Source organism: Chelonus insularis, unplaced genomic scaffold (assembly GCF_013357705.1).
Source record: "Chelonus insularis isolate UGA/USDA-ARS -01 unplaced genomic scaffold, ASM1335770v1 contig_326_pilon, whole genome shotgun sequence".
In the NCBI taxonomy this organism is placed as follows: Eukaryota; Metazoa; Arthropoda; class Insecta; order Hymenoptera; family Braconidae; genus Chelonus; species Chelonus insularis.
The window spans coordinates 437,342-451,712 of record NW_023276496.1 but is presented as its reverse complement, the minus strand read 5'-3'; the positions used below and the strand labels follow the sequence as shown (position 1 = coordinate 451,712).

The 14,371-nt window shown below is 32.4% G+C and overlaps 1 protein-coding gene across 8 annotated transcripts in view; it reads left to right on the top strand.

Moving 5' to 3' along the window:
• Positions 1-14,371, top strand: part of rg (rugose) — a 149,371-nt gene that overhangs the window by 99,115 nt on the left and 35,885 nt on the right. For 4 of the 8 annotated variants that reach the window (XM_035081836.1, XM_035081834.1, XM_035081833.1 and 1 more), the window contains exons 16-31: positions 101-2,291; positions 2,481-2,646; positions 2,731-2,884; positions 2,967-3,146; positions 3,541-3,681; positions 3,899-4,006; positions 4,093-4,264; positions 5,584-5,949; positions 6,929-7,059; positions 8,053-8,163; positions 8,808-9,015; positions 9,105-9,431; positions 9,592-9,827; positions 9,919-10,094; positions 10,189-10,481; positions 10,578-10,714. In XM_035081836.1, the coding sequence (XP_034937727.1) occupies positions 101-2,291; positions 2,481-2,646; positions 2,731-2,884; positions 2,967-3,146; positions 3,541-3,681; positions 3,899-4,006; positions 4,093-4,264; positions 5,584-5,949; positions 6,929-7,059; positions 8,053-8,163; positions 8,808-9,015; positions 9,105-9,431; positions 9,592-9,827; positions 9,919-10,094; positions 10,189-10,481; positions 10,578-10,714 (5,097 nt within the window). The remainder of the gene's footprint in view (positions 1-100; positions 2,292-2,480; positions 2,647-2,730; positions 2,885-2,966; positions 3,147-3,540; positions 3,682-3,898; positions 4,007-4,092; positions 4,265-5,583; positions 5,950-6,928; positions 7,060-8,052; positions 8,164-8,807; positions 9,016-9,104; positions 9,432-9,591; positions 9,828-9,918; positions 10,095-10,188; positions 10,482-10,577; positions 10,715-14,371) is intronic. The other 4 variants (XM_035081839.1, XM_035081832.1, XM_035081838.1 and 1 more) reach the window with 3 other exon arrangements.

Sequence of the window (14,371 nt, the reverse complement as noted above, 5' to 3'; positions counted from 1 at the left end):
AAAAATAGATATTTTTATTATATAAAATGTGAAGAATTTTTATCTGCAATATTGCAAGCAAAAACTTCCTAAATAATACATTTATAAATTATTTTTTCAGGTGTCATATGAAGAATTCAAACTTCAATTTGCTCAAATGTATGAACATTACGAAAGACAACGATCTGATAATATAACTGATCCTGAAGTAAGACAACAGAGGCCAATAAGTACAATTTCAGGGTGGGATCAACAGCATTCTGGTAATAACGGTTACAATAGACCTTCAGCTTGGACTATTCAACAATCAGAAGATGTGCAGAATATTGAAAGGAATTATAAAGAGTATGAAGCATTAGAGGGAAATGATCGTCTTGAAGAATCATGTAGTTGCGATTTGAATTCTATTGATAATACGGAAAGTGATGGAAGTCCTTCAATTATTAAATTTCGTAGTGAAAATCTCGGCACATTACAATCTAGTGAAGCAGTTTCTTTAGATTCAAGGCTAAGTGATAAAATTGAAGCATCTAATGCAGTTATTGAAAATCATACAGAGACGCCGACTATTCACGAAGAAGTTAATAGTGAGGCTATTTCTTTACCTACTACTCATGAAACTAGTGAAGTTATTTCGATTGAAAGCTCTAGCGAACTTTACAGTGAGGTTCAGAAAGTTGAAAGTCCTAGTAAGGATTCTGGCAATAACGATACTTTGAAGCGTGAAAAAGAGACTTTGGACAAAGAGAATGAAAATAACACTACACAAGAATCTGAAATTACCGTAGAAACGTCAAAACCAGTAACAACATCGTCATCGGAAGAAACGGAAGGAAGTGCAGACAATAAAGAGGCTTCAGATATCACAAAGGAGATTGAAGGAGATTCTGAAGAGCAAAATGACAAAAAGGAAGCATCAAGCATAAAAAGTGACGTGGAAACAATTAAAGATGATAATAGAAATACTCCTGAAGTGATCGATAGTAAAGAAATAAGCGATATCACTGATACGGAAAATGAAGAGGCGGAAAATAAAGAAACTGAAAAGGTCAAACAGTCTGAGAAAAGCACAGAAAGTAAAGAAACAGAAGATACGATTGAAGAAAGTAAAAAGGACGAGAAAGAAGCTAAAGCATTTGAAGTGAATGAAAAAGAATCAAAGAGTGATCAAACGTCAGAAGAAAATCCCACGTTACAAAGTCCAAAAAAAGAACAGAATCAAATAAAAAATGATGAAAAAGTACAGGATGAAGAATCGAAAGTCGAAGATAATGCGATTGATAAAGAATCTACTGTTGCCTTAGAAAATATTGCGGCTATAACGGAAGCTACTGAGAGTTTTGGCACTCACGAAAATTCATCACCTGTCAAAGTCAATACATCGAGTGACAAAACAAATGGTGACGTTATTTCTGAGATTACTGCCATCGAAGAAGAGGAAAAAGAAGAAAAGAAGAAAGAAAAAAATGAAATAGTTCATGAAGATGTGATAAATAATTTAAACAAACACACGTCTATTCAGAATAATGAAGATTCTAGTAAAGTTGAAGAAGATTCGAGTGAACAAGTGATCAATATCAAAGATATATCAGGTGAAGAAAAAGCTAATATTAAGGCTGATAATGTCAACATGAAAGAAGTTGTAAAAAATCTCAATTGCTCAACTAGCGTAATCGAATGCTCCGAGGCTGATGTAGAGAAGGTGAATCACGACGAAAAGACGTTGAAATCATTAAGTGATAGTGGTTTAACGAACGGCGAGTGTAATGTAGATTCATTAACAGAAAATAAAAGTGTTATTAATAATAATCATAATAATAATATTAATGTTAATAATAATGAAGAAAACGGAAATGAAAAACATTCAAGGGAGCCGTCCAATATTTCTACTAGCATAAGTGATAAAATAAATGTTCCAGTGAGAACTGATGAAGTAGAAGTAACTGATAGTGTTTGTAATAGTAGCAATGTTCAAAGTTCTATAGATAACACGACGCAAGTGCCAAATTCTATGCCGCAAATTCCAACTATGGTCTGTGATGCAACTCAAAGTTTACCCGATGGTGTGCCTCAAAATGTTAGTTCTAATGTGGTTGCAAAGGACAATCCTGTAATGAATGTCTCTCAATCAACGCCGGATCATATAGATCCTCATCGCCGATCGAGTTTACCCAATGTATCTGCTGGAACGGCCACTGAAATGAATGGTGATGAACCACCTCACTTACCTGTTCCGCTCAGAAAAACTTCGTCACCTCAAAAGAGACCACGGAGTGCCTCTACATCCACCCAGGTGGATCCTAACCACTTTGGTAATATTAACATGGTTTATATTAATTATTTTCTCTATAAGCAATTAAATTTCTTGATACTGTCTAAGAGTTAATTTTAAACCTTTCATTAAAAAAAATTGTAAGTGATCATCTTCCGTGAAATTCTTCGGATGTTTAAATTTTAGTAAATAGCTATCATTTTAAGTTTTTTTTTTTTAACTCTTTTAGAATCGAAGAGAGTAAAGCAAGGAAATCCTTCAACTAGACCGATGTTTAGTCCAGGACCAAGTCGACCTCCCTTTAGAATACCTGAATTTAAATGGTCTTATATTCATCAAAGGTTACTCTCTGATGTACTATTCTCTCTTGAAACGGACATTCAAGTTTGGAGAAGGTAAATATTTAATGAAGTACTTTTTGTGAATTTTCTAAATAAATACACGTGAAATATTTCTTATTTCAATATTTCATCTTGCAGCCATTCAACGAAATCAGTGCTGGATTTTGTAAACAGCAGTGAAAATGCAATATTTGTTGTCAATACCGTTCATTTAATATCACAATTAGCTGATAATTTAATCATAGCTTGTGGTGGTTTATTACCTTTATTAGCATCCGCAACATCACCAAATGTAAGTAAAAGATTTAATATCAAAAAAATACTCGAATGGTAATAAAAGATCAAATAGTTCAAGTAAAATTTTATCATTTCAGAGTGAACTTGATGTTATTGAACCGACTCAGGGTATGCCAATAGAAGTAGCAGTATCATTTCTCCAAAGACTAGTCAATATGGCGGACGTACTTATTTTTGCAAGTTCTTTGAATTTCGGAGAACTTGAAGCTGAGAAAAATATGTCTAGTGGAGGAATACTCCGACAATGTTTACGATTGGTTTGTATAAACAATTTTATTATTTTCTCATTTTAATTTTAAATATATTTAAATTTCTCATCATCATAGAGTTTATTGATTAATTATTTTTAGATTTTCATTATTCGTTAGGAAACATTTTAGAGTATTCTGGTATCAATGTATCAGTAATTAGTATTTATCAATATTGATATCCTAAAGACAATTAGATGCATGATTCATCAATCTCTAAACTCTTATAAACTAGAAATTTGAATAAGTGTTAAATAATTTAATAGAGGTAATATAACTTCAAAAGTACACTAAAATTTTGATGGATAAAAAATACGGCGTTTTAGAGTAGGCTCGATAATTTATAATCACAATTTAATAAACATATTGAGCCAGTTATTTCCAAAATATACCGCTTGTTTAGGTCTGTACTTGTGCTGTTAGAAACTGCTTAGAGTGTAAAGAACGTGGCAGAACATACAGCATGTTAGGTCGACAAATTGGTACTAGTAATAAATCACAGCACATACAATCTCTTATCCGAGGAGCACAAACTTCACCCAAGGTATGTGTATACTTTTAAAATCAGTAACTCGTAGAACATCTTAAATAAAATCTTGTTTTTATAAATACTCTATTTATGTAAAATAAATTACGTCAACTTTAGTAATGTTGGAGGTTTTTCAACTTACTTATAATAGAATAGTAAAATTGTTTTATTTGTATGTTTACTTCTCTCAGATAAACTGAACATTTTTAAAACATGTTTCTTTTATTTATAGAATATAATGGACAATTTAGCTAATCAGTTGAGTCCTGTGAAAGATCCTGAAAAGCTTTTGCAAGATATGGACGTAAATCGTCTGAGAGCTGTTATTTACAGAGATGTTGTAAGTAAATTGAATTATATGAATGATAGTCAATAATGACCATGATACTTCAAAAATAAGATCTCATGAATTATTATTTCTTACAGGAAGAAACTAAACAGGCACAGTTTCTGTCTCTGGCAATAGTTTACTTCATCTCTGTACTTATGGTTTCAAAATATCGGGATATTTTGGAACCACCAATTTCACAGAGACCACCAAGTCCTATTCAAACAATTCAGACTAATGGTGCCAATATCCGATCAGGAAGTCCATCAGGTGAGAATTTTTAACACTTTTTTTAAATGGAATATTGCTTTCCGAATAATCAGCAAGAATTCGAGATAGCATTGACGAGTAGTCGTGAATAATTGGCTAACTTATCAGTGCATTATTACAATTATTCCTTATAAAGATACTTATCTTAAATATTCAATTTATCGGTCATTTGATCATATATAATAGGGATTTTCCATTTGTCAAAACTCTTACGTGTCAGATATATCATGCTCTTTCTTATCGACTATTTTCATTTATTGTCTTGAAATAATTTCTCCTCATATCAACATAATTTTAATGGATCACCATTTCATCAGTGAATGAATAAATTTAAATAATTGAATAAAATGAAATAACAGTTAAATTCTTTTCTTTTGACTTCTTGTCTTAAAGTTTTTTAACCTTATAAAACAAGCATGATAAAAAATATGAATTAAATTTTATAAAAAGCATGCGAAAAAATAATAAAATACAAATAAAACACTACTGAGTGATTCTATTCATTTTTAATAGCGATGAAGTTTAATTTGATATTAATGATTAAAAGATTTATAAATAAACGAAGTGAATTTTAGATTTAGAGTAATAGAATGTTTATAAATGATAAAAATAGAATTTTAAACTGAATTTTCTGGACGGTATTTAATCATTATTATTATCATTATAATAATTTAATATTCTATTGTTTCACTTGCATATAGATAGCTAAACACAACTTGATAACACCTGGTACCACCTTGTAGTAAAGCATGTGTGGTTGCACTAACGTAGATGTACTTTTAATATTTTGTATGTATCTGACAGTGAGAGTTTTGATGTTTGTCAAGTATATGCACTTTTTTATGCTCTAAACATCTGACCATTATTATTGTAATCATCATCATCATTATTCTCACCATCATCATCATAATTTTTTTATAATCAATTACTTTTTATTCTAGCTCTATTTATTTTTTACCTATTTAATCTTGTATGTTGTTTTTATTGGATTTTGGTTACAGTATTTTTTCATTACTAGACTTGATTTAATTATTTGAAGTCCTTTCGAAGAATCCTTCTTGATTTTATCACCTGTTTATTCCCTTAAAATTGTATTAATGCTAAAATTAATTAGATAATTCCTAATTATTCATGGATAAAACTTTATCCAGTAGAAGAGTATAAATCAATGAAGAATATATACTCGTCAATCGTTGTTCCACGATGAAACTAGTTGATAATTTATTCAGAGCGAAATTCTAAGAGATGTAATAAGATAATAAACGGCTGAAGATTAAGTAAAAGCAGCGTGATAACCATAGAAAAATGTGGTTCCTCAGGAGATGGAAATGGTGGTGGAGGAGGAAGGCCTCTCTTTCCACAGTGGTCTCACCACGTGTATCCTCAGTTCCTCCCGGGTTCTCACCCCAACGCCAATGCCAATGTCAATGCCAACCACCACATGAGCCAGCACTACCACCAGCACCCGCTACCGACTGTCAGGCACTCTAATCGCCAGCCTCCTTCCAACTATTACATTCCAAATCATCATAATAATCATTATAATAATCATCATCCAAATAATTATAATTATCATCGTCACCATCATTACCACCATCACAATAATAATCATCATCACGCGCTTCAAAAGCATAACGATCAACCCCGAAACCTCTATCATAGAAATTCTGGTGTTGGTCTGCAAGGTAATTTCCAATGCTAGAGTGTTTACCACGGAATGAATAAATGTCGCCTGTTTCAGCACCTCTTTAATACCTTACCCTCATTGATGTTTTTATCTCGTGCTATTGTTCAAACATCCAATTGATTTAGGATAGATCGATAATAATTAATATTTTTTCTACAACCCTAGCTTTTTTAATGATCATCATCATACTCCAAAAAATCGAGTGTTTGATACATTTTTTTCTGTTTTGAATTTTTCTATCATGAGTAAATCTCACAGAGTGTTATAAATATTCATTCACAAACTACTCACTGTGTGTGATTTCAATATTTTTTGTGTGGACCTACATTCTTCAATTATATTTCAATGAATTAAATCTCGTTGAGTTTCGAATGCTTCCTTGAAATGTTTTTCCTTCGTTTGCCTGTCTAGTCGTTATTTTTTTTATCGCATGAATACTGTAATGTATTCAATTCTCAAATTTTAACTCTTATTCACTTTTATTACGTATATATGACGTATTTATTACATATGTATCAATAAAAAAGTATAATTTTTTGATTTTATCATGTTGATGCCCACATTGGTCATTAATATTAACCTTAATATTATCATTTGTAAGTTTAATTATATGTCTATCGAGAATTGTGATTAAGGGTTAATTCATATTTATATTCTAGAATAACTAAATATTTTATATACTTTTAAAATCAATTTTCATTCAGCATGTTTTGAAAATTATTTTACACTGTTTATTACCATGTCAAAAAAATAAAAAGGGTAACGTAGATAATAATGACGCATAGCGGTAAAAAATTCAACTAAAAACAAGAGTTAACAACACTTGATAAAAAAGCATATTTATTTTGGCGGGCTACTATGCGTCATTATTCTTTAAGCCTTCTTATGCATAATTTAGTTTGTGGATTGCTTAATGACAATATTTGTAAATAATGCAGCAGATGAATGCTATTTTAAAAAAATAAAAAATGTTCTAGAGAGTGGAGGTGTTATGAGTCAATCTGGATCTCAAGATGATGGTGAATATGAAGTTATTGTTGTCGATGAAAACAATTCATCTATTCTTGCCGATCATGACGTTACTTCTTCTGGTCCTCCATCAACAAAGGTATTATCCACGGTTATTCTAATCAATTTTTCTATGCTAATAAATAACTATCTATTATTTAAGCTCTATAAGATAATATCTTAACTATGGAAAAACTTCTTTATTTTTACTATCTAATTAATAAACAATAAATTAATTTAAAAGTTATTGTTCATACCAAAGTAGTGGGGTTAGAAAATCAATAAAATAATGAATTAAATCACGAAAAAATAAATTATTCTAAAAATTTTATAAAATTGGCACATATCGCATGTGCACGCGTCACTGAAGCACGTATGATGATGAGACCTGACTTACAAACGTAAAAAATGTAATAATTTTATCATAGATTGAGTTTGCGATGTTCAGCATGTACATTGCTTTTTCATCGATGTCTTGCATTCTCGGGTAGTTGGAAATATGTTGATAATACAATATGTAACACTACAGTAACGTCACTATTCTTAAAACGTTTAGCACGTAGTAATCGTACGTCGAAAACCAAACTACGTGACTAGGAAATAAAGAGTGCAATGAACTTGATTATCCTTTACGTAGATAAATATTAAATAAGTTTTCATTCCTATAATTCTGCTTTTTAATAGTACAGGAACAAAATTAAAGGAACAGTTAAAAAGTAAACAATTGAACTATAAGATGAAGTTATTTGCAAACAAAAAAATTAATTAGAACAATAAATATTTGATACTGCTTGTAAATCAGTTTTAGGTATAAATTTTTACTTCCAATTAGTCCCTTGTATGTAAATATCTTTATTTTATAATATTTTTCAGCTTTAATTAATCATCTGATTTATTACATTTATGGACACTTAATCATGTTGGGTTCCTTTAATTTAGCTCTAAAATATGATAGATTTCTACATTAGTACCTTGCTCTTTACTTTATCCATTAGTTACTTATATACGAGCATGTGAATTTCTATTTTCCGGTACTCTCAACGTTAACCCTCTCTGCTTGCAATGCTATGCATACTAACTACTGGTTCTGAAGGGAGGTCACACTGGTGTACCTCGGTCACAGGCAATTCTCGAAGATTATGGCTCGTCAGAACCAACACTTGGCACTTCAACAAGACCCGAGCAAGTGAAAAGAAATCAGCAGGTAAAAATTGCTACCAAAGAAGACAAAATAATTATGCAAAAAAAAATCATGACTTTATCCAACGAATGGGAAAGATCAGTTATTAAGGATCATCATTACATGGAGAATTGAAATAAAAGTATCAATATCCAAAAAATACAATAATTAATCAAATTAAAAAAGAAAATTTTATAAGATGAAATTTTAAAATTCATTCTTGCTATCACCGCTTTGGATTCACAAACAGCTTCATATCTTTTCCATATTAACGATAGAAGATTGCCTCTGGTAGCGTATTCGATAACTCTGCATGTAAAATTCTAATATTTTTTTGATGAATATCTTCTTATTATTGCAACAAAATAACAGTATTTTAATTAAAAATTGATATTGAATTTTTTAATAAAATGTTTCAAGTTGGAATCAGATTTTTAGATGGAGATAAATATTGTATTGAAATTGGTAGACAGTTGTAGTATTATAGATTTTTTAACATTGGATTATTAGTAAATAACTATATTTTGATGTGATAAATCCATTGAAAAAATATTCCTATTGACTAATATAAAAATTCTTTTCATAATTCTGCTAAAAGACCACCAAATATATTCATCTAAAAGCACAATCCTTTCATTCATGTCTATAATAAAATTGTTTTTCTACAGAGTAATGACTCTAGTGAAGATGTCATGCATCGTAGCAATATTACCACAGATGCTAGTCCTTCTGATATCACTACTGATAATGACAATAAACACAATTCATCTGAAGAAGCATGGACTGATGTAAATCTTAACGAAGATGGTGACACACCTTCAATAATCAATCAACGTGAGGATTCACGAAATATTCACAACATGTCTCACACTCATGGTACCTTCATTTGTCTTAATAATCTTAAATTTATCTTCTCGATAAATATTATAAATTAAACTTAATTTATCTTTAATTGGATTTTACAGATAGTGAAGGAAATGTTTTGGAGCAAGATAATTTAGTTGATCCAGAGCGTGGAGAAAAACCATCTGGTGAAATCTCTGTTGTTCGGATACCAGATCGTTTAGTAGTAACATCAGCATCTCCCAGACCAGACGATTTACCAATTAAGAGTCTTGTTGAACACCTTCCAGTCCCGACACCATCACGTGAAGCTTCTCTTACACAAAAACTGGAAATGGCACTAGGTTCAGTGTGTCCTCTTCTTCGCGAAATTATGGTCGATTTTGCTCCATTTCTTTCGAAAACTCTGGTTGGTTCACACGGCCAAGAATTACTAATGGAAGGAAAAGGTGTGTGAACATATACTTGTCTGTTTGAATTCAATAATTTCTTGATCTGTATGCACGATGCACTAAAGGATCTACGTGCCTTCCGAGTCTTTTAAATTCAACTTTCATACCTGAAGTAGTACTTTCAATGAATTCACTAAATTCTTTGGTATTATTCCAGGTTTAACAACTTTCAAAAACAGCACCTCAGTAGTAGAACTTGTCATGCTTTTATGCTCCCAAGAATGGCAAAATTCTTTACAAAAACATGCTGGATTAGCCTTTATTGAATTAATCAATGAAGGAAGACTGTTATCTCATGCGATGAAAGATCATATTGTACGTGTAGCAAATGAAGCGGAATTTATTCTCAATAGAATGCGTGCTGATGATGTTCTTAAACATGCAGATTTTGAAGTAAGTTGTTACTTTTATCAAAGAAATCTACAATTGAATAGAATAAAAGTAGTTTTTCATAATTGCTTATGGAAATTGTTCATTTATATAGTCACAGTGTGCACAAACTCTATTGGATCGTAGAGAAGAGGAAAGAATGTGTGACCACTTAATAACGGCAGCTCGAAGACGCGACAATGTAATAGCAAGTCGATTGTTAGAAAAGATTAGAAATATATTATCCAACAAACATGGAGCTTGGGGATATATGGATCCAATGGCTGCAAAGTAAGTATAATACAATGATAAAAATGTTATTTTATTAGAGAAATAAAATTTTTTATTAAATATTCTTGAGAACATTATACTTATCATTACAAAGTCTCAATGATTCCGACAGGCTAACAGAGTATTGGAAGTTAGATGCGTGGGAAGATGATGCAAGACGACGAAAACGTTTTGTTCACAATCCACTGGGTTCAAGTCATCCAGAAGCAACTTTGAAGGCAGCTTTAGAACACGGTGCGCCTGAAGATGCAATTCTTCAAGCACGTGAAGAGTTTCATGCTCATCTAGCAGCATCACGTGCTCATCAACAACAACTACAGTCGGCTGATCTTATGGATGATAATGAATTGTTGTCTGACGATAGAGATCTTGATAGTGATTTAACTGGTGAGCAAATCATTTTTTAATTTTTTTAACATATTCATTAATTCATTTATTTCGAATTTACATGAATTGAATATTATCATTAATTTTTTTTTTTAGGTCCAGTAAACATTAGTACCAAAGGAAAAATAATTGCACCAGGAATCGTCGCACCCGGAATTATATCAATCACTTCATCAGAATTGTATTTCGAAGTTGATGAAGAGGAACCAGAATTCAAAAAGATTGACAGTGAGGTAAGCGATAAAACACTTTTTTGCTTAGTTGCATGGTAATATAAAAAACGGGAATAGGCGTGATGAGTTGAGAATCTGCGAGAATTGGTAGCAAAACGATAACGAGGAACATCAATCATCCTTGAAAAGAAATTTTCGATGAATGTGATCCATAAGTGATGAGACGTGAAGCGAGCTTCCTTTTTGCTTCCTATTATGTTGAGTTCTCGTGTTAATTTCTTGACGACCACAAAATAAAGTCAGTGTGAATGACAAAGCCGCTGTCAAAGATACTCAGCTAACACTATTTTATACATGTAGGTGGGCTTAGAAAAGAGATATTGGAAGCTGTGTAAAATAAAAGTAGAATCTAGGAGAACGATTATCATATATCGGTCGTAGATCTCGCGTTTGTATAACTGAAGAATAAAACAAACAAAGAACGACCCCATGGGGGCCGACTGATCTCCAGGGTCGGCAATTATGAGCCTCCTGCAGGGTCTACTATTCATGCCAGACTCTTTCTCTTGTTTAACCTCATCTGTCTTTCTCTTTTCCTTCTTTACCTCCCAGTGAATCTTGAATTTCCTTTTTTCGTTGTTCGGTTTTCTGCATTCATTCTTGAAACGAGTCCACCTGGTTGGAAATTGAGGTCCATATTAAGTGGATCTAATGATTATTCCGAGAGCCACACTATCGGAAAGCGTTGAGTTTTAATTGTTGATATCGAAATGCCTGGAGTGCTATCAGACCTCGAGACCGGTTCGAAGTTTCAATTGGATGTCGTGTTTGAGAATCTGCACAGGTCAGGCTGCTCGTTAGTCGAAATAAACTTGAAGAAGAAAGAGAAGATGGGCGAGAAAGTGAGATGAACACGGCGCCGGTTATTTCGAAGAATCTTGGGCGATGGATCACTCGATAGCCCAGTCGAGACTTAAGCGATCGTAATGCGCACGCAGGCGGATGCTGAATAGTGGCCCCGGGGAGAGGATGCATCTTGTGGTCCACGTTGGTCCAACTCCGTTGTGGATCACGTTTTCATCCTATCTCACTCCTACACCTTCCATTTTCTCTCCTGTTATAATGGCCATGGCAAACGTATTTATCATGATTTATCGTTTACACGAGCCTCCTCTTCACTATATTCATATATAGATATAGGTATATGCCACACAATTACGTCCTGTAAATTATTGATAGCTGGCTGAGGGCATTAATATCTAAAACAAATAATGACCCGCCTTCGATGCCGTTTTTTAGTTCTGAATTAATGTTTACTTAAAAGAATTATTATTCTCGCGTGCCACACGCTTAACATATTTGTCTAACGAGGAGCAAAGTGATTTCACGCCTTTGGAAAATTTTCAAGTACTGACGAGACTGACCAAAATGCCTAAGCTTCTCGTATAATATGTTAAAAAAAGGAACAAATTATTTAGACAATCAACTGGTGCACGAAGATTGACAGGAGGGCGTTTATGAGTTAAGCTACACACAGGTTCTGTGGCGCAGCTTATATCCATACATATGCATAATACTTTACAGTTGATGTATGGCCGGTGACGTTATAATAATGTGGCTATAATTACTACCAACTTGGAGGACGAGTCTTCAAACATAGTCATTGGAAATTCAGCCATATTTTGTGCCATTATACTTGTCTTTTCTGTATCAGAATTCAAGATCTCTCGTTGGTTTATAAGCATAGGGTGATAAATAATTTGTAGCGTATTAATTTTTTTTTTTATAAGCAACGTCAACGGTTATTTACTTTTAACATTTATTACTAAATTATTACTCGGATTGAATAGAAGACTATGTAAAATGAGTAGAATCGTAGGCTATTTTGTTTCAAATTTATTTTATTAATTTTTCTTGACACTCTGACATTTTATGAAATGATCAAGAAGTAAATTGCTATCAGGTTGGACGCTAAAGTAGCTTTTAGCTCGAGGCTCAGCTGCTCGAGAAGTAGAAGGCAGTTAGTTTTGTGAAGATCCATCAATTCATGATTCAAAGCTCACTCGATGCTTCAAGTAACAGCACTAAAATTTCTTGACTCAAAGTGGTATTCATTGCAGAGCAAAGGTAAATTACTGCTATTGTTTCAGACATTACTCTGGTGGTCTAATGGTACTTATAACAATGCAGCACTTTATTATTTCGATATCCCTAGTAACAATGAGTTTTCATGTAATAAATACTACAAGATTTCTAAAATTGAATCTTATAACAAAATGAAGCTCCATTTAACGAGCAATTTAGAAACGATAGATTGACGTTTACGAGATTTTAAGAGCGTAAGATCTAGATATACGACAAATAGTAGGTGGAGTTGCGATGTGATCTGGGAATGTGACGGATAGTGGCCACCTGTGGATTCATTCACTAATCTGCTCGCTAAGCAAACAGCCAGGCCATACCCTGTGATTATCGTTGACGTCGTAAGTAGCGCCCGTATCTTCTCTTAGCTTCGATATTTATTACATACACTCGATCTCTCTTTCTCTCTTATACCATTTCCTTTCTGCAAACATACTGATTACACGGATCATTTTCACGTCACTCAATTTTGCCACATTGATTTTCGATTTCTGTTAGTTAGTGGTGGCAGAATAGTCATTATCTTATACACCGGTTGCTTAACGTTCAAAGTTGTGCGCGAGCCACCTGCTTCACCAAGGGAATAACTTTTACAGATATTTATGTATTATTGCAGAACATTATTTGAAGTCATTTTAAATTAATCGTTTTATTTGTAATAATTAGTAAGATATAATTATAGCGGTGGATTTTTTTGAGTGCAGCGAAATATTATGAATGAGAAAGTCTTTCAGATATATAACTTGAACACACGTGAAACCCATAATTAATGATCCATAGATCGTTTGTTATCCAGTGGAGCAGCTGGTTATTTTGTGAAAATCACGATCAGTGCGTTTTATCGCTTGGGTAAAGTGTAATCTACCTGTGAGGTCGATAAGAGAGATTGGGTGGAAGAAAAGGGTTCTTTATAAATTGAAATATTCATGTAGAATTTTAATTCATAATCAAATCGTTTAACGAGACGTAAAGTTGAATAATTTATTTTATAACTCGTGAAGACTAAAAAAACTCAAATAATGATGATAATCAGTGGGTAATTATACGGTTATAATTCAAATAAAAACATGAATATAACGTAGCAAATTGTTGATGATCAATTTTTCAAGAAAAACCAACAACTAAAGTTCATCAAAATTAATTGTCATACAGATTTAATAACTTTTTTTTTTATCATTTTATACATAAATTTCAATAACGTTAATGATTTGATAATAATTGAATCGTTAATGCCCTCAGTATCAATAAATGATAATTTATTGGCAATTACGAATATTATGTAATCAATAGATTTCTACAGTTGAAGGCGCGCGTGCGTTTGTTATCAAATATTTTTTTAGAAACTATGCTTAAAATTAATATGGAATAAAATAAAATAGAAAAATATATGATCAATTCTCAGGTAAATTAGAAAAGAAACAAGTATGAGATCAGGCAGAACGATAGGTATTAAAAGTAGGAATACCAGCGGACTAGTAGTTAAAACTATACGAATCCCATAATTTAACGATTATTTTGACAAGGGTATGATTTCCTGACAGGTTGTTGGCCTTACTCGCGCCCTCTCAGATCTGA